Below are 19308 nucleotides of genomic sequence, written 5' to 3'. Positions count from 1 at the left end.
TTCTTTGGGTAGTGATTCCTAATGTTGAACCTTGCATCATGTAGCTAAAGTTTGGGCTCCTCTTTCCCACATGCATCACTTTGGACTCGCTCACATTTAAACGTCATCTCCTATTGTGATGCCCAGTCTTGTAAGGTCCTCTTGCCATTTAACCAGTGGCGTACCTAGGGTATGTAGCACCCGGGGCCCATCATTTTTTGACACACCCCCATGTAAAAAAATATTTTTTGTAATAACCATGAAACTGAATAAATGGTCATAATAGAAACAGGCAGTGAAAATTTTCTTTTATTGAACCTCATATATGTAACCATTATTCCAAACATACTATAACATAACATAAATTATGTCTGAATTGTCATGACATCAGAAGTACATATGGAGTAGTTGCAGGTGATGCTTGGGACAGTTCTGATTGTGTTAGTTCGGTTTTATGTGTTTTTTGAATAGAAGGGTTTTTATTTCTTTTTTGAAGGTTTTGTAGTTTGTGGTCGAGATCAATAGGTTGTAGAGTTGGGGGTCGAGTGTTGCAGCTCGAATGGCTAGGAGGTTGTCGAACTGTTTTTTTCTTTTGACGATTTTGGTTGGAGGGTGTGTGAATGGTGCGTGAGTTCTCCTATGTCTAGTTGAGGTGGATTGAATTATTTAGCTGAAGAAATTAGTTACCCCCCCATTCCACACACATTAATTCTCCTCCATTTTTGTTCCCATTATAAAAAACACTGATAAGTTCTCAGAAAAAAAATACATTAAAATAAGAAGTGAAAACAAAGGCCCCTACAGATGAGAACATAACATAAGAATAGCCTAACTGGGTCAGACCAATGGTCCATCATGCCCAGTAACCCATTCTCATGGAAGCCAATCCAGGTCACTAGTACCTGGTCAAAACCCAAAGAGTAGCAACATTCCATGCTACTGATCCAGGGCAAGCAGATGTTTCCCCTATGTCTTAATAACAGACTATGGACTTTTCCTCCAGGAATTTGTCCAAACCTTTCTTAAAACCAGCTACGCTAATCTGCTTTTACCATAACTTCTGGCCACTTCATTTTTAAGCTGAGATCTTTCCTTCCAAACAGAGACTTTGCTAGATGTCAAATACAGCACAAGATAACTTCACATGGACTTAGCTGTGCAGGAAATGTGAATCTCCTCATACACCCATCATATAGTGCAAAAATGTGCAAAGGTCTGGTTTTTTCTTTCGATTACTACATAGACTAATGCCACACAAGCAGCGCTGTTACAAACATATTCTGTAGGTCAGTGCTAAGGTTAACAAAGTTTCCTTCCTTGGACCAGAAGGAGATACTGACAAACCACTGGAAGAGATCCCAAAACAACTACCCAGGAACAACACCCAAAGACCCACTCAGTGTGTGAACCAGTTGAGTGGAGTGGACTAACTGGGGGGTGGAAATGGGCCCGGAGTTTGCTCAGCAGTATTTCCCAGATTACCTCTTCCTCTCAACACATTGCCACGCTACTGCCACCACCACCACCACTAGAAACACCTCACCGGGTAGGCCAACAATGCTATAAACTTTATAAAACACATTATTATATTTTCTTATAAAGCACATATTTTAACTGAACTCTCTGACATCCTCAGCCTTTCCATTCACAAAAATAGAAGTAAGAAAAGATTCCATTTCCTGCTGTCTCATGTCCCCGGCCTAAACAATATTTTTCTTCTGCAGACCCTTCAAAAATCTGACTAAATCCTCGTTTCACTTGCATTATAAAGTACTGAGGATGCCATCTTTTCCCAATCCCATGTCCTAAAGTCTAAGACAGTAGCGCAAACTAGTGCTGCCAGATTCAGGAAAAAAAATTTCGATTCGATTCAGCCTATTAAATTGGTTTATCGATTCGATTTTCCTGCCCAATTGGGTGTTTTTTACAAACATCCTGGTGGGTTTATTTTATAGCTCTTTCACCCCCCTTTGGCTTCTAACCACACTGGCGCTGTGGTATAAATAAAATAAAGAAACAAAAAGGACTTTTCCTCTCTCTGTTAAATCCTAGCTCACGTTTGCGGGCTAACACCAGCTCTGGCAGGATACACATTTCAAATCTGACATATTGTAATCACAAAACAGAAAATAAAATTAGTTTTTCTACCTTTTGTTGTCTGGTTATTTTTCAAATCTTGTTGGTCCAAGGCTCTGGTTGTCTTCTGATAACTTGCTTGCCAGGGTCTCCTTCTTTCTTCTTTCTCCGTGCTAACCATCCATCTGCCATCTCTGTCCTCCCCTTCCGTTTCCCTTCCCTCCCCCAGATGTCTGGCATCTTTCCTTTTTTTTGTCTCCCTCCACAGATCCACCTTTTCTTAACTACCCTTTCATCCAGCAGCTCTCCCTCCTTCCCCACCACCCCAGGGTCCACCATCTCTCCCTTTCTTTTCCCAACTACCCTCCTAACCAGTATCTCTATCCCCCCCTCCACACCATCCCTTGTGTCCAACTTCGCTCCCTTTCTGTTCCTTCCCTCCCTAAAACCCATGTCCATCATCTCTCTCTCTCTCTCCTCTATTTTCAGACCCATTATTTCTTCCCACCCAAAGTCCGGAATATGCACGTCTCTTTGAACCCCTCCCCCTTCCCTCTGTGTACTTCTACACCAGGGCCCCCCCTCCCCTGAAGGCCTGTCCCCCCTACCCTGAAGGCCTGTCCCCCCTACCCTGAAGGCTTGTCCCCCCTTAAAGGTCTGCATCCCACCCCTGAAGGCCTGTCCCCCCCTTGAAGGCCTGCCTGCCTGTTCCCCCTGAAGGCCTGCCCCCCTTGAAGGCCTGCACCCCCCCCGAAGGCCTACACCCCCCCCGAAGGCCTGTCCCCCCTTGAAGGCCTGCCTGCCTGTTCCCCTTGAAGGCCTGTCCCTCTTGAAGGCCTGTCCCCCCCGAAGGCTTTCACCCCCTCCGAAGGCTTGTCCCCCTTTTGAAGGCTTGCCTGCCTGTTCTCCATGAAGGCCTGTCCCCCTGAAGACCTGTCTCCCCCTCCTCCACAAGGTCTGCCTGCCCGCCCCACCCTGAAGGACTGCTGCCCCCCACTACCTGGAAGGACCGCTCAGCCCCACCACCACCACGAAGCACTGCTCATTCCCCCGTCCTCCCCGCTTCATTTCCCTGGGGAAACAGCCTGCAGCAAGATCGCGCGATGCCAGCGATCTTTGTTTGCTTCGGCTGTTTCCTCCGCCGCGGTCCCGCCTCTCCTCTGACGTCAGAGGAGGGGCAGGACCATGGCGGAGGAAACAGCCGAAGCAGGCAAAGATCGCTGGCATCGCGATCTTGCTGTAGGCTGTTTCCAGACGCGACACCCGGCGCAGGGGGGGGGGAGAACCGGACCAGACCGGGAGCACCCCCTCAGGGTTTGGCACCCGGGGCGGACCGCCCCCACGCCCTCCCCTTGGTACGCCACTGCATTTAACAACTTTGTTTTATCAACAAATTTAATTACGGTATCTCACTAGCTAGATCATTTATAAATACAGTATGTTAAAAAGCAGAGGTCCCAGCACTGACCTCTGGGGAACCCGACTATCTATCTTTCTCCATTCAGAATGCTGACTATTTAACACTACTGTCTATCTAACACCTTAAATTTAGCCTGATGATTAATTGACAACCAGTGGAAAGAGCACAAAACAAATGAAATACAATCCCCAAAACTAATTAAACAGTGTAAAACTTGATCATCGCTTTCCTACCTACTCATATATTTTGTGGTCAATGGTATAGTAAGGGGGAGAAAGGGGGGTGGACCACCTCGAGTGCTGTCTTGGTTGGAAGTACCAGCACCTCTCCTCCTCTCTGCCCCTGTACCTCTTTGGCTCTTTGCTGGCAGGAGCAGCATCCCCAACCTGCATCTCGCACCAGCCTCAGCTCTCCCTCTGAAGTCACTTCCTGGTTACAGAGCCAGGCAGTGATGTCAGAGGGAGAGCTGGGGCTAGCACAAAGTCTCCTTAGGTAAATGGAGGTTGTCATAATGGCAGTGTGCATTACAACAAAGCAAACAAAAGAACGGAATCTGAACTTTTCTGAGAAATGTTTGTCAGCAAAAAGCCCAATGTTAGACAATTTTGAACAATTGATTTCTTTTATTATTCTGAAAAGTCTAGCAAATGATTTATTATGTTGCGTCTATTCATTTGTTAATAAAACATCATTAGAAGACATTTTGTTTTGCCTTGTTTTCAATTAAAAAAAAAAAAAAGAAGACAGACTGTGCTCCACCATATACTCTGTATTCTCTAGTTGGACTAATCAAAAATGGATGTTGGTGGGGGGAGAGAATCCCTGTTAAAAAAATAAAAAAAATTGGGTCCCTGTTTTGTAGTCTCGCAGTGCAGGAAAGGATACATGGAGTTTTTGGATTTCCAGCAGGATGGGTTACAATATTAATAAAACGGACAGAAATCAGAAAAGAAGTTACAATTACAGTATAAGCAGAGGAACATGAAGATGCATATGAGTTTCACCACTATCCCTCACCTAAGACCTGGGAAAAGGAGAGGTGGAAAAAAAAATACAAGCCTTAAGTGCTTTTTCACATTTAGGATCAGAGGATTCTTGGTGAGGATATGAGGGCATGGAGTGCCAAAAGAGAAAAAAGTAGTGTTGAAGAATGTTGAAACAAAGAAGTGATGGTGAAGGGACGGAATTTAAGTGTGTGTGAGAGGAATGAAGGATATTGGAGGGGTATACGGAATAGTTAAGTTAGCCTGATGGCAGTTTGCAGAGAATTGCATGGTGGATCAGGACAAGAATCTTCAACTTAATGTGGCAGTGACTGGAATCAGTGACTGGCTCAGTGGCAGACTTCAAAGGGTGGTGGTAAATGGTACTCCCTCTGAAACGTCGGAAGTGATCAGTGGAGTGCCGCAGTGGAGTGTCTTGGGTCCAATCCTATTTAATATCTTTGTACAGGACCTGCATCAGGGACTTCGAGGTAAAATTACATTATTTGCCGATGATGCTAAACTATGCAACATAGTGGGGGGAGTTACCGGGCCTGACACTATGACGCAGGACCTACTTTTACTGGAGCAATGGTCTACTACTTGGCAACTGAGTTTTAATGCCAAAAAGTGTAAGATTATGCACCTTGATAGCGGAAACCCATGCAGAACTTACACTCTGAATGGGGAGACCTTAAAAAGAACTGTTGCAGAACGGGACCTGAGAGTAATCATTAGTGAAGATATGAAGACTGCTAATCACGTGGAGAAAGCTTCATCCAAGGCTAGACAATTGCTGGGTTGCATCCGAAGAAGTTTTGTCAGCCGAAGCCTGAAGTGGTAATGCCGCTGTACAGGTCCATGGTGAGACCTCATCTGGAGTATTGTGTTCAATTTTGGAGGCCACATTATCAAAAGGATGTGCTGAGAATAGAGTCGGTTCAGCAAATGGCCACTAGGATGGTCTCAGGACTCAAGGATCTCCCATGTGAAGAACGTCTAGGTAAGTTGCAGTTATACTCTCTCGAGGAACGCAGAGAGAGAGGAGACATGATAGAGACGTTCAAATATGTTACTGGCCATATTGAGGTGGAAGAAGACATCTTTTCCCTTACAGGACCTACAGCGACAAGAGGGCATCCATAAAAAATCAAGGGTGGGAGATTTCATGGTGACATTAGGAAGTATTTCTTCACCGAAAAGGTGGTTGATTGTTGGAATGATCTTCCACTTCAGGTAGTTGAGGCTTGATTTTAAGAAAAAATGCGATAAGCATGTGAGTTCACTTCGAGGAAGTGCTTAGGGGGAGGGTTCTTCGAGTGGGCAGACTTGTTGGGCCGATGGCCCTTTTCTGCCGTCATACTCTATGTTTTCTATGTAATCTAGCAAAAAGAAATAAACAAGGGAGCAATGTTAAAATGGCAAGAACTGGTTAAGAACTACTTGTATGCTAGTTGTTGATTGACTGTTGTCATCAATCAATTAGACTAAAGTTATTGAATCTACATAAAGTATCTGTCTAGTCAAACTATAGAATTAATGCATCTGGGTCTGTTATATCTATTTTCTATTGTATGTTAATCTGTCTGTGTATTTTTATTGTCTACTAATCTACCAACTTGTTACTAATGTGTACTACTGTGTTAGCATGCACGAATGCCATTGACACATATTAATTCACTGCAAGTCCTATTTTATGCTATTGGACCTAGTTATTAATAATGTACATTAATGGTTTTTGTGCTCATTTAACATGGTAATGCAAGTTAGTAACTAGCTCTATGTCTGTCTCTCTTGTCTGCGTATGTAACTGACTTGCCTGTTCTTCATTAGCAATTGCTTTCCTGCTAGAATTCTGAAGCTCTTCTGTAATTTATTCAGAGCACTGGAAGCTGACCGGTACAATCATGTGACAGCTACCTACTTCCTTCTGGCTGAGAGGATCTTGAGAGAAAAGCAGGAGAAACAAAGCCAGGCCATCAATCTTGTCTACAGCTGGACTGAGCCAATTGGAAGCAGGTATTGTAGCTCCTCGGTGTTTCACTGTGGCTTGTAAACCCTCTGACAGAACCTGTATCTGAATTGTAACTGTTCTTGAGTTCAGGTTTAGAAATGTAACTTGTCTGAATCCAGTAACTGGCACGTGCTGGTGCTGTAGAATAAACGTATTGGAGTTCTTAAAGTTCTGCTGAGAAACCAAAACCAAATTAAGAAGTGGAGTGTCTTCACAGAGTGTACAGTAACATCAGTACTTGCTTCATCCCACTTCATAAACTGAAGAACTGAGTCACTGAATAGTCTCAGCTGTTTACACTGCTGCCTTAGCTGAGTTTTTGGATGTGAGTGGAATGAACCCACTGCAAAAAGGATGGATCTGTCTAAGCTAGTTTGGGGGCAAGAAAACTCAATGTGTTTGAGACAACTTGTGACCAGGTTTGCTTTTTTCTGAGCTTATTGGGTCATTCCATGTCAAGTGGTCCAATATTGAAAATCATCCCCTTGACTTACTCCAAATTGAATAAAATTTTGTGTGAATGTTACCTATAGCCTCAAATGAAGCCATGTAAAATTTTTCAGCTGTATCTCTATTAGTTTCAGACCTAGAGGCTGTCGAATGTAGGTCAGTCTCGGAGTACTGTGCTCTGCATAACACAAAATGGCAACTTTGTCCAACTACTACAGCCCAACAAAGCCTTCAAGAGAATAGAAATTTTGCAGATTAATATAGCCAAGTTTGATTAAAATTTGTTAATCTGCTTAATCAGACTTCTAAGCGGAATACAATTAAAAAAAAATAGGTAATACATAAAATATGTCTACAACTCCTTTTCATCTGTAGCCCAGAGTCGGCTGTTGAATTTTTGAATAATTAACCTTTTTTAAAATTCTTATTCTTTATGGTTTTAGTTTCTTGAGGGTAGGTTGTTCATGCTGTATAAAATGCACAAAACGTTTGAGCTAGTGTTGCTGTTTTCTGTGTGCCAGTGCTTATTGTTTTGCTGATGTTGTTGGCATTCTGTTGTTAATACTGAGCTCAATAAAGATGATTTAAACATAAAATATGTCCAACAAACGTAGAGAAACCAAACAAAGTCAAACAGACATACTAGGACAAGAGGAATGGGGCAGGAACTACATCAGAAATAAGACAGAAGACATATAGGGTTAGCACGTGAGGAAGGGGGATCTGGCCTGACAATAAGACTGAGAGAATTAATTTCAAGGCATCATTAATAGGATGGTTATAAATCAGATCTGCTTTTGAATAGGAAAGCCTTTAATTTTGATTTAAAACAGTCTAGAGACGTTTCTTCCCTTAAATGGATTGGTGCGGAATTCCAAAGTAGGGGTGCAGTTACTGAAAAACTTGTTGAACGCATAGTGTTAATATGTCGTAAAGAGGGAATGGATAACAGATGCTGAGTGTTTGATCTGAGAGATCTTGTTGGAGCGTATGGTATAAGAAGTCTATTTATAAATTCAAGGAGATTGGTTGCTCGAGCTTTAAAAGTTTAAGCTGATTTCAGGAGAGTCTCCAATTTATTTGTTCCCTCACTTTGAATTTTATAGACCATCAAGGCTTATGAGAAGCTCTAACTTATTTACCTATCCTAAGCCAAATGGTGTTAGATTTAAGACCTTTTTTGAAAGAACCTTAGCATTTCAGGCAGGCAAACTTAAATGTTGGCTCAGTGAATGTCTTCATCAAGCCATTTCTTACTGTTCTTTTTGAAAATTAGTAAAGTCTGCTTTGTTGCCAAATTTATCACATAATTAGGCCTTCTTAGCATTGTAATTATTTTACCATTTTTAATCTTGGTTTTTTTTAAATTTATGATATGTATGTACTTCGCTGATTGTTCAGTTTCTTACGCTGTGAACTGCCTAGAACTCTTGGGTAATGGCATTATAGAAGAATAAATTTATTATTATTATTAAAAGTTAAAATAAGAATTTTATATGTGAGATCAGAAGCCAGTGTGCTTTAATCAATAGTGGAGTCACGTGTTCATATTTCTTTGCCTTTGCTATAAATTTGATTGCCATCTTTTGTACTATCTGCAAATGTCTAAGTTCTTTTTGTGTTATACTCTTGTACAACGTGTTGCAATAATTGAGCCTTGAGATGACCAGGGAATGTATTAGGACGTTTCTGCAAGGTGGATCAAGAAGATTTTGAGAGAGAATGTATCATGCGCAGTCTATAGAAACATTTTTGCACAACAGCACTGATCTGTAGATGGAATATTAGTTTGTCGTTGAATATTACATCTAACAGTTTAATAGATGTTACTGTTTGTAGCAGGGTTGATTTGAGATGAATAGGGCTTGTAAGGAAGAATCCATCCTTGAGTGGAAAAAGCATTGTTTTTATTTTACTGATATTCAATGCCAGCAAGTTGTCCTTCAGCCAATTACTTATTTTTTCAACCTTTTGATTATTCTCATATTTGTCGTTTGGATTGTCTGGATCTTTTGGGTGGAGAAGCTGGATATCGTCAGCATATGTGTACATTGTAAAGCCAATGATTGACCAAGAGTCAGGAGGGGAGCCTGGCACTAACTTCATATGCAAAGTTTGGAATGTAACATTAGTTTACTTTCCCTTTTATGAGCCAGCAAAGTAGGCAAAAAAATGTTATAAAAGAAATGTAATGCCTTCTTTGACTCTTCATTGCTCCTGACCTGTATTTCAATTCGTCATAACTGTACCAGTCATGGCACATGACATGCACATAGGATTTGCATTAAAGGCTCTGCAGCCAATTGTAAGTAAAGATATAATTACACAAAGAAATTATACAAGTACAGATTTTGGCCATTTTGGATTCAAATATCTCAAGTGTACATCATTCAATTTTTAAAATTTTTTATATCAATTGAAAGAGCATCTTTTTGTTACAAAAACCGTTCTATTTCATATTTGACTCGGCCTTGCTTTGGCCAGAAGTTAGGTCTCAAATGCATGCATTATTCACATGCAGACATGGACACTCACGAAAACAGATAGAAGAAAAATTTGACACCTTTGAACTGTGGTGCTGGAGAAGACTTCTACGAATCCAATGGACAACTAGGATCACCAACAAAGATGTTCTTGATCATATAAACCCAGAGTTGTCCTTGGAAGGCAAGATTACCAGACAGAAACTGACCTATTTTGGACATGTGATGAGGGCGAATTCACTAGAAAAGGAGGTGCAACATAGAATTGCCTTCCTACTTCCTTTTACCACTGATCAGTGGTAAAAGGAAGCAGGAGAGACCAAAGGCCCATTGGCTGGATACCATCAAGAATGACACAGGAATGAACATCAAGCAATTGAAAGAAGCCATGGAAACAGGGAAGCATGGTGAGGACTGGCTTACAGAGTAGCCAAGGGTCGGACACGATTCAGTGGATAGTAGTAGTAGTAGTAGTAGTAGTAAACTTGCAGTGGTAAAAAAGGGCATCTTTGGCATCCTATTATATAATATGCAAATGAGCTAGAGGGGTGAAATTGCATGATGCAGCTAAGCTTGTTGGGCTTGCCATGCTAACTCAGGTTACCACATCCACTTCTTACATATACTCTTGTAAATGGTCCATCAAAATGGAAACTAAAGCTGATGATCCTCCTTCATTTATTCAACTTGTCAACTTGCAGCCCAGCCAATATGTTGCTTGCATATATGACAGTTATTGGTAGACTGGAAATATTTCTGAAATCTCCTTAGAACACAATGATGCCTTAATTAACTTTTTACATCCACAAGGCCCTGCTTCATCCTTTCATTGGCCCATTAAAAAAGATACTGTGTAGGTTTCAGAGGAGCATATTTTTATGGTTCTTCAAGCTCCAATGACAACCTCAACAGGAAGGCAATGCAGCTATTCATGAACTGTGTTGTCCATGGAACAAAAAAAGTGGCCCCAATAATGAAACCCCTAACTTTACAAGAAGTTGTGATCATGCTCTAAGACTTTGCACATATTCATTGCATGTCCTATTGTTCTTCCAGTAAAAATTTCATCAACTTCTGAGATGGTCAAGTGGGAAGGCCTAGAAAACTTGACATGGAATGGCCCTATTGAAGTGACTAGGGCTGGGTCTTTGAGGGAGCTCAGTGAGCAATGGTTTGGTGGCCCTAGGATGGGCTTGGGACTAGCCAAGAAATGTTACTAGAAGCTCTCATCTTAGAGTGAGACCCTCCTCTGTGGCGGCTCCCATGAGATTGAATAAATTGCCTGAATTCAGTATGATTGACCATTGTGGGAAATTTTGGAGCACCTTAAAAACCTGGCTATTTCCTTGGAGAGGGTGGTGGTGGTTGATGAAGAGTTTGACTGTATTATTATTTTGTATGATTTTTAATTTATGGGATATAATTTTGTATGTTGTGTTAGATATGGAGAAGAGAGAGGTTGATGGGAGGGAGGAATGGGATTATTTTGTGTACTACATTGTTTTTGTTATCTGTGAGTAATAGATAAAAACATTGTATGAAAAGAGGCTTGTTTTTTTATGTCAGTAAAATTGCTCAGGATCTGACAGTAAAAGTGATGGAATTTGGGTATTTAAGAGATTAAGGACCTGCAGTGAAGGAGGAGTGGGTATCGGCAGTGCACATGTCAGGTTTAGGTTATGGGTTCAGGAACTAGGTTTTGAAATAGTTTGAGGACTTTAAGTAAAGGAGCTGGGGTTGTGTGTCTCAGAGTCAGCCTAGCAGTAAGTGGGTTGAGGTTAAACATTGGTGAAAAAGATAGTAAATACAAGTAAGGAGGTTGGGGTTTATGGGCTTTACGGTAACTCTGTATCTAGCAGTGAAGTGATAGGCTCAGGGATCTGCAGTAAGATGGCTGAATTTGAGTGCTCTTGAGATAGCTGTGGGACCAGCATTATGTAATAGTTTTTAACATTGGTGAGAAAGTGCTCAAGGACTTGGAATGTGGGAGTTACTGTGAACTTGGGAACCAGCATAAAAAGATTGGGATTTAAGGGTTAGTGAGAGAGTTTGGGTACTAGCAATAAAGGGCCTTAGATTAGGGGTCTCCAAGTATTTTGATTAAAATTCTGTTAGGAAATCCATTTTATAATGAAACATTTCCTGTGTTAATTTTATTTTTTTTTGTAAATCATTCAGCTGTTTTACAGCCTTGGGGTTTTTTAAAACTTTTTTTATGATGAGCAATTCCATCTTTGATGAGATAGATTTTAAATTGTGCCATTTGGTTCTCTGATCTTTGGTTTTTATTTCTTATTTTTATTCTTTTATGTTTTTATTCACTGACTTATTTTGGAAGGTTTATTGGAGGGTTTATTTTATTAGATTGATTTTTTTTGCATTTTATTATTTGTTGTAACATTGTTTAGTACTTTTAGAATACTTAATGCACCTTTCCCAAAAACAGAAGGTGGCTATGCATTTGAAATAATCAAATAATGATCTCCTGATCTTTTCAATGAAATAGTCCAATTGGTAGTCCACAGTGCTGAAGACAACTGTATTGCTTGGGAGGGAGAGGGCATGCCAGATCACCAGTCTAATAAAAAGTATAAGTGTATTTAAATTCTTCAGTGGAGAAAGGAAGGACTGTCCTCTTTGCATTATATCTTGGGCTGACAGCAAGCTCCCAATTTTATCCTATAACATGTGTGCACTGATAATTCTAGTTTCTCTAGAAAGGATTTCAAATTTAGAGATATAATAGGGTTAAACCAGATCTTGGTCAGCTTTTCTTTTATGGTAGGAGCTTGCTATCAGCTGTAAGTATGCCCTGTAAAAAAAATCAGTCTTGATCTGTATCTGTGACTGAAAGTCTCTTTCTTCTCCCTCTCAGGTCCCCAGTGCAAGAGAGCCTGACCACAGATACTAATGTTGAGGATCATTCAAATTTCATGGCAATGCCAGATGAACTGGCAGCTTTCGCTTTCCTTCAGTGTTCTGCAAAAGCATCCACAGAAGATTGTGGAAAGAATACATATAACAACAGGAAGCTGGTTTCCCTACATCTAGAGGGCGGAGATGATACCATTTCCAGTTTTCATGGCAATGGACAACCAGTCAGAGGTCTCCTTAGGCCTTCCATAGCTGAGGCACCTGTTGCCAAGAGCATTCCTGCCCTACAGCGAATATGTGAAGAGGAAGAGGAAGAGAATGAACAGGAAAAGAGCGATGCTGACACAGCAGAGAACAGAATTATCTCACAAAGTCAAGAGCTGGATAGAAACTTGCAGAGCACCCAGGACTCCCTTGATGGTGTAGTTAAAGTTCAAAGAGAGGATAACACTTTGCATGGAGGCAGGAGGCAAGGTACGCCTGATCCCATTACTGAGGCAGAGTGTAATTTGGCGTCTAGTGGAGATGTGGCCAGTCCAAAAGATGTAGAAATTAGTCACAGAGAAACAACCAGGAAAACCTCAGACCTGGAAAGACCAGGTATTCAGAAGCTGGGTGATATCAGGAAGCGGAACACAAGATTGGGCATTAATGAGGATACTCTTAGTACTTGCAAACAAGTGTCCTGTGGAGCTATGGAGAAAGGAGGAGTTAGTAAAAAGTTCAGACACTGCTGTGCAGAGGAAGAGAATGTGGTAACTGTTTTGGAAGAATGTGAACTAGAGAACTGCTCGGGAACGGAAGACAATAACAATACAACAAAACTCATGGGGAATGCTGTGGAGAAGCTTTCAAAAACGGTGAGCTATACTGATTGTGTTGTGGGCCAGGGTGTCCAGGGCAGAGAGAACATCAAAGGAATCTCAACTGATATGTCAGCTCTGGAAGAGAGATCTAGAATGGGCAAAGGGACTTCAGAGACAGGAGCCTCAAAGAGGCCAAAGTACCCCGTGGACAAAATCGACAAGAGTGTTCATGAAGGTGGACTGACAGGCATTGAGAGTACTGCGGACCCTGTCATTAAGTTGGACCCTTCTAAAAATAAAAGTGGCAACCTCAAGGACAGGATCTTGCAGTTTCCTCTCTGCGAGAAAGCATTAGCATTTCGCATCAAACCAAGCTCCAAGGAGAACCTTCTGTCCATTGGGCAATTTAACTGCTGTCATGTTATATAAAGGTTCAGAGCAGGTGCAATGCAGACTGTTCATGAGATATTCCCCCATGTACAGTGGAACTTTGATATAAGCTGAAGAGATTACAAGTGGGTAAAGGACCGGCTGTAAATCATGCTTTTCAAACACTGTATTGACACAGTGTCTGTGGGCACACAGACTGAATAGGGACTGTTGTCATTAAGCTATAATTTAATATTTCTTAATTGACTTACCTTCTGTGGTATAAGAGCATTACCTCATGCAAGCGCAGACAAAGCATGTTAGAGGAGTGAAGTGATTGTCAGTTCTACAAGCCTCAAGGTTGTACTAAGTAACGCTTAGATACCATACTTCAAATTTTAAAAAAAAAGAACTTTTTTAAAGCACCTACAGATTTCTTATTCAATGCTTTATAAAATTCTAGATGGGACAGAGAAGGTGAAAACAAGTTTTGCTCCACCTCTGTGAATAGTGGAAAAGTTAGATTTCCAATCCATCATACACAGAGATGCTAGACACAAAACTATGTTGCTCAATTCAATGAACGACTGATTTATACATTGCCTGCTTTTTCTGTTTGTCTTTTTTTTTTTTTTTTAAATGACAGTAGCAGAATGCACTATGTTGTAGGGTAAAAAAAAATAATGCATTTGTCCTTTAAAATGTGTCCTGTGCATTGGGACTCCACAGTTATGCTTCTCTTGCTTCTACCTCTGGTAATTTTGAATAATCCAGTTTAGGAACTAGTTTTTGGTGGTGCCTCTTTCCAGTGTATGGACATGTTTCATGGCTGCAAACAATAAGCACATGTATCACTGGGGCTTGTTAAACACAGAGCCTTTTCTTTACAAAATACCAGTGTCATGGGTTTATAATTCTGCAATAAATGTTTCCTGTAAGCCAGTGGCTTCCAGCTCTGCTTCTCATTGCTCCCAAACCTGTCAGGTTTTGATGATAGCCAAACACTTTAAATCAGCCTGGCTCATTTGCATAAGATATGGAATTGTATCTGTTCACATTCATGCTAGATATCTTGAAAACCTGGTTATGAGACTAGTATTGTGCATAACTGCTCAGGGCTGGAAGTGAAAGTGCTCAAAAACTAGTCCTAGACACAGAGCCATTTCCATGCACTGGTTAGATTCTCTCTATCTCTCTCCTTTTTCTATGTAATTCTTTAGTGTAGTGTGATCTGGGAAGACCAATCTTAAGGAGTAGTTTCTTTACCAGCTCCATCCTTCGGGGCTAGCTCAGTGGCTTAATGCCTCTGCTATATGAGAGGTTAGAGTTTGATTCACAAATATGGATTTCTCCTACAGAATGATCACACACAATGCTATTGCCAGGATGGGCAGAGAAAATATATACCTGCTTTTGGAGAACTGTTACAGAACAACATTCTCTATTTGACCCAGGGCAAGTCACTTAATCCCCCCCCCTCCATTACTCCAGGTACATTAGATAGATTGTGAGCCTGCCAGGACAGACAGGGAAAAATGCTTGAGTATCTGAATAAATTCATGTAAACCGTTCTGAGCTCCCCTGGGAGAACGGTATAGAAAATTGAATAAATAAATAAATATTGCAGGGATCCTCAACCTAATCCTGAGGAAATACCCAGCCAGTCATGTTTTCAGGATATTTATAATGAGAGAAATTTGCATGCACTTACCTCCACTGTATGCAAATCTATCTAATGCATATTCATTGTAGCTATCCTGAAAACCTGACTGGCAGGGTATGTCCCAAGGACTGGGTTGAGAACACTTGCTCTATTGTATTGGAGCCTTACCATGTGTATGCTTGATTAAGGGGGCTTCAGGACTGGTATACTTGAGGCATGTGACCTTGTCAGCTTCAAATTTGTGCATGATAATGCATGGAGGCATTATAAACTTTTTTAAAAATTGTCTAATCATGAAGAAAGAGTTTCCATTACTATATATAGTGGAATGGTCCTACCGTCATTGCATTTCATGCAACTGCACTAAGTTAGACACCCAGTGATGGGTGCATCACATAACTGAGTGACCTAATTGGATGAATGTATTCTGGTATAATGGCAACTAACTTAGAAACATGCAGCCCAGTTGGCATCATACTGGTCCATATTCTAATAATTGCTCAGAAGCTTAGACCAAAAATATGACTCCTCCATTGTAATAGCAATAAATTTGCATAAGGTGTTTAGCACTGTATGTAAATTGCTTTGATGTGACAGGTTGTTGGCATGGCCTTAGGTCCATGATGTGCCAAGCCCATTCTGAGATATGGTATAAGTTGTGAAATGTTTGCGTTGCTGAAATGTCAATCATAATGTAAATATGAAATCAGTAAGCTGTGGTCTGCTCTTGTATATTACTGTGGTGTCAGAACCCCTTTGAAGGAATGACAGCTTTATAATATTGTTACGTCATAGGCAGTGGAACGCTTTTTTGTTTGGGGGGCTTGCAAGCTCCGCCCCAGACCCCGCCTAATCTCCGCCCCAGACTCCGCCCCCATAATAGTACTAATTATAATACCATTTTTCCATTCATTTTTCATATACACACACAATATAATCTTATTAACAATACATAATGGTTAACCACAAAATTAAACTACGCAAAGCACACTGTGTATTTCTTAACATTCATTCCTACTAGAACACCTGGCCTTGGTCACACATGCAGAACACTGATAACCCCTATACAAATACAGGACCATAAACTAAAAGTACTAATATATATATATATATATAAATAAAACCCTAAGATCCAAGACTCTGCATACAGTACAATCCCCAGAGAAATAGAAACAAATGCATTTCTTCCTGAACAGTGCTAAATATAGACAGCAGATGTAATTTCTCAAATTTAACACAATTCAATCACTAAATTGAAAATAAAATTATTTCCCCTACCTTTGTTGCCTGGTGATTTTGGTTTTCAAACCATTTTCCCAGTCTCTGGCTGCACATTCTTATGTCTATGCTCTTAACTGTGTATCCAGGGCCATCTAATCCATTTGCTATTTTTCTCTCCTTCACTTTCTGCCATACATTCATCTTTCGCATTAACTGTTAACATTTAACTTTCTTCCATTTTTCTGCTTTCTTCTCAAAATCTACTTTTCTATGCCTTCCCTTCCCATCTATCCATGTGTACCGTCTCCTCCCTCTTTCTTCTCCCCTACTCCCATCTATCCATAAGAAGCATTTCTTCTTATCTCTTCCCTGCTGCACCCATTGCTGTGCACCATCTCTTCCCTCTGTCTCCCCTTCCCCTCCATCCTTATGCACCATCTCATCCCTCTCCCATGGTCAGACATCTCTGTCTTCCCCTTCCTCCCTCATATGGTCTGGCATCTTTCTTATCTCCTTCTCTCCCTCTTCCTGAGGTCTATCTTTTTCATCTCCTTTCTGCGGTCTGGCATCTCTCGCTCCCCTCCTTCCCTTCCATTCTGTGGTCTGGCATCTCTCTCTCTCCTTCCCATTCCAGTGGTCTGACATCTCTCCCTTCTTTGGGTCATCTCTCCTCCCTCCCTCCTCTCCACCACTATCATGTCCAATAATTCTACCTCTTTCTTCCTTTTCCCATATACATTATCTCACGGCACACTCTGTGTCCAACAATTCTCTGTTTCTTTTCTCTCCCCCACCAGTAGCATTTATTTCTCTCCCTTCCCACTACTCTACCTGTGCAGTATCTCTTTTTTCCTCCTTTCCAAACCCCCAGCCCATGCATTTGTTCTTCCCAACCCTCTCCCAGTATGTGCAGTATCTGTCTTCCAAACCGCCTGAGCATCTGCCCTCCCTGCCTTCTCAACTGCCTACCCCCTGCACTCAACCTTTCCCTATCAGGCTCTGCACCCAGCCCCCTTCCCTTCCCTCCCCCAGTCAGGCTCTGCACCCAGCCCCCAGCCCTTCTCTCCCACTGTCAGACTCCAGCCCCCTTCCCTCCCCTCCCCCCCCAGTCAGGCACTGCACCCAGCCCCTTTCCCTCCTTCCCTTCCCTGACAGATTCTTCATCTGCGGAATCGGGTTTTTCAATGAGCACTGCTCCAGCCCCCTTCCCTCCTAACCCCTGTCAGACTCTGTCTTCACTCGCGGAAAACCGTTTCTTCTGCCACTGAGCTGCAGAGAGCAGAAGTGCGCTTTGGTGCGCCTGCTCAGCGCTTAGCAGCTTCTTGATTGGCCTCCCCCATTCCGACGCCTATGCATTACATAATTAGTTGCTCATCTGATCATATAGTATTGCCCTGTTCATCTGGTCTTCCAACTTAAACATTACATTACTAGAGGATTCCAATATCAGGGACCAATGAGCTCCTCCACTCCCCCCCCCCCCCATTCCTGACTTTTCTGTCTCAAAGTATATGCTTTCTGTGGCTTATTATGAGATCAAAAATGCATTGAAAGTTGATATTTATTGGCTCAGTTGATGCATAAAGATAAGTGGATGACATATTGCTTAGCTTTATGCTCTATATTCAGCAGCCATCTCTATTTCGGCAGGACCACCAAATAAGTTATCCTAAACTGAACTGCTCAGCTGTTATGTATAGTGACTGGCAGTGAACACTCTCCTTATAATTTAAGCACTACTGCCCATCCATATTGACTCATATTTCTGCCCCAACAGTCTCCCCTCTTGGGCTTTTAACAAAGGCTGCAGCACCACTTGTTTTCATTTGCTGCAAGCCTTTTATTCCCATGCCCTCCATTTGTATCTCAGCCAGTGCAACAACAGTCCTTGGATAGGTAGCTACAGTGCTTTAGCAGACTTCAGGAAACTGTGCTGATCCGAGGGCCTAAGCAGATCACTTTGTATAGGGTAGGGTACAGAGATTTTGCAAGGGTGGCAGAAAGGCAGTATATCAAGTCCAAGACCCTTTACCACTTTACTGTAGTTAAGTGCCACTTATCTGCTCTAGGGCCACTCCATACTATTTAACTAGGCCTCTCCTTCCCAGTTAGATAGCACTGAAAATCTACCATAGTGGGATGTTAAATGGCACAATATTGTTTAATTATCTTTCTAATTCTATTCCTTTCTAATTGCCTATATGCTGGGGGAGAACTAACTTCAGTGACTCTAAGATCTATTTCCTGATTGGAAGTGGCTGAACAGAGCCTGTGATTGTGTGAGGAATAACATATAGTATAATAACATATAGTAACATAGTAAATGATGGCAGATAAAGAAAGACCTGTGTGGTTCATCCAGTCTGCCCAACAGTCACATTCATTCTCAAGGCAACAAACCAGTAATTATTCATTTTTCTTGCTAAGTTTCAGTACAAGATGCTTTCCCCTTCCCCCTCCCCCCACCGAGATAGGTAAAACCTGTACTCAAACGATTTCAATGTGGTATAAAATACTTATAATTGCTCTTGATCCTTTTTGCCACATATGGGACAGAGACCGTAGAAGTCTGTCCAGTATCAACTAAACTGCCTCACTGCTGCCATCACAGCTAACTCCAGCATCCGCCCCCCCCCCCCCCCATCCATCTTGCCATATATGGCACACAGTTCAAAGAAGTCTGTCTGGCATCATCTTTCTTCACTGCTGCTGGGCTTTTATTTAAGCATGACTCCTGTGCATCATAAAGGAAGATATAGTTTTTGATCTGTTGAGTTTTGTGTCGATACTATTCTCTTTCTCCACCACTTTTTCCTCCACCACTTCCACAGGGAGGGCATTCCAGGCATTCACCACCCTCTCCATGAAGAAGTATTTCTTAATGTTACTCCTAAGTCTTCCACCCCATATCCTCATATTATATCCTCTAGTTTTACTGCTTCTCCATCTCTGAAATAGATTTGTTTGTAG

General features: G+C 41.5%; 1 protein-coding gene across 2 annotated transcripts in view; it reads left to right on the top strand.

Annotated features, from left to right (window-relative positions):
• The window catches only part of LOC117358956 (SNF-related serine/threonine-protein kinase-like), a 194874-nt gene extending 180838 nt beyond the window's left edge, over positions 1 to 14036 (top strand). For both annotated transcript variants that reach the window (XM_033940921.1, XM_033940922.1), the window contains exons 5-6: positions 6340 to 6477; positions 12281 to 14036. In XM_033940921.1, coding sequence (XP_033796812.1) covers positions 6340 to 6477; positions 12281 to 13514 — 1372 coding nt within the window. In that variant the 3' untranslated portion in view covers positions 13515 to 14036. The remainder of the gene's footprint in view (positions 1 to 6339; positions 6478 to 12280) is intronic.
• The last annotated feature ends 5272 nt before the right edge of the window (positions 14037 to 19308 follow it).

Source organism: Geotrypetes seraphini, chromosome 4 (genome assembly GCF_902459505.1).
Source record: "Geotrypetes seraphini chromosome 4, aGeoSer1.1, whole genome shotgun sequence".
In the NCBI taxonomy this organism is placed as follows: domain Eukaryota; kingdom Metazoa; phylum Chordata; class Amphibia; order Gymnophiona; family Dermophiidae; genus Geotrypetes; species Geotrypetes seraphini.
Note: the sequence above shows the minus strand (reverse complement) of the source record. Positions and strands in the feature narration are given on the sequence as shown.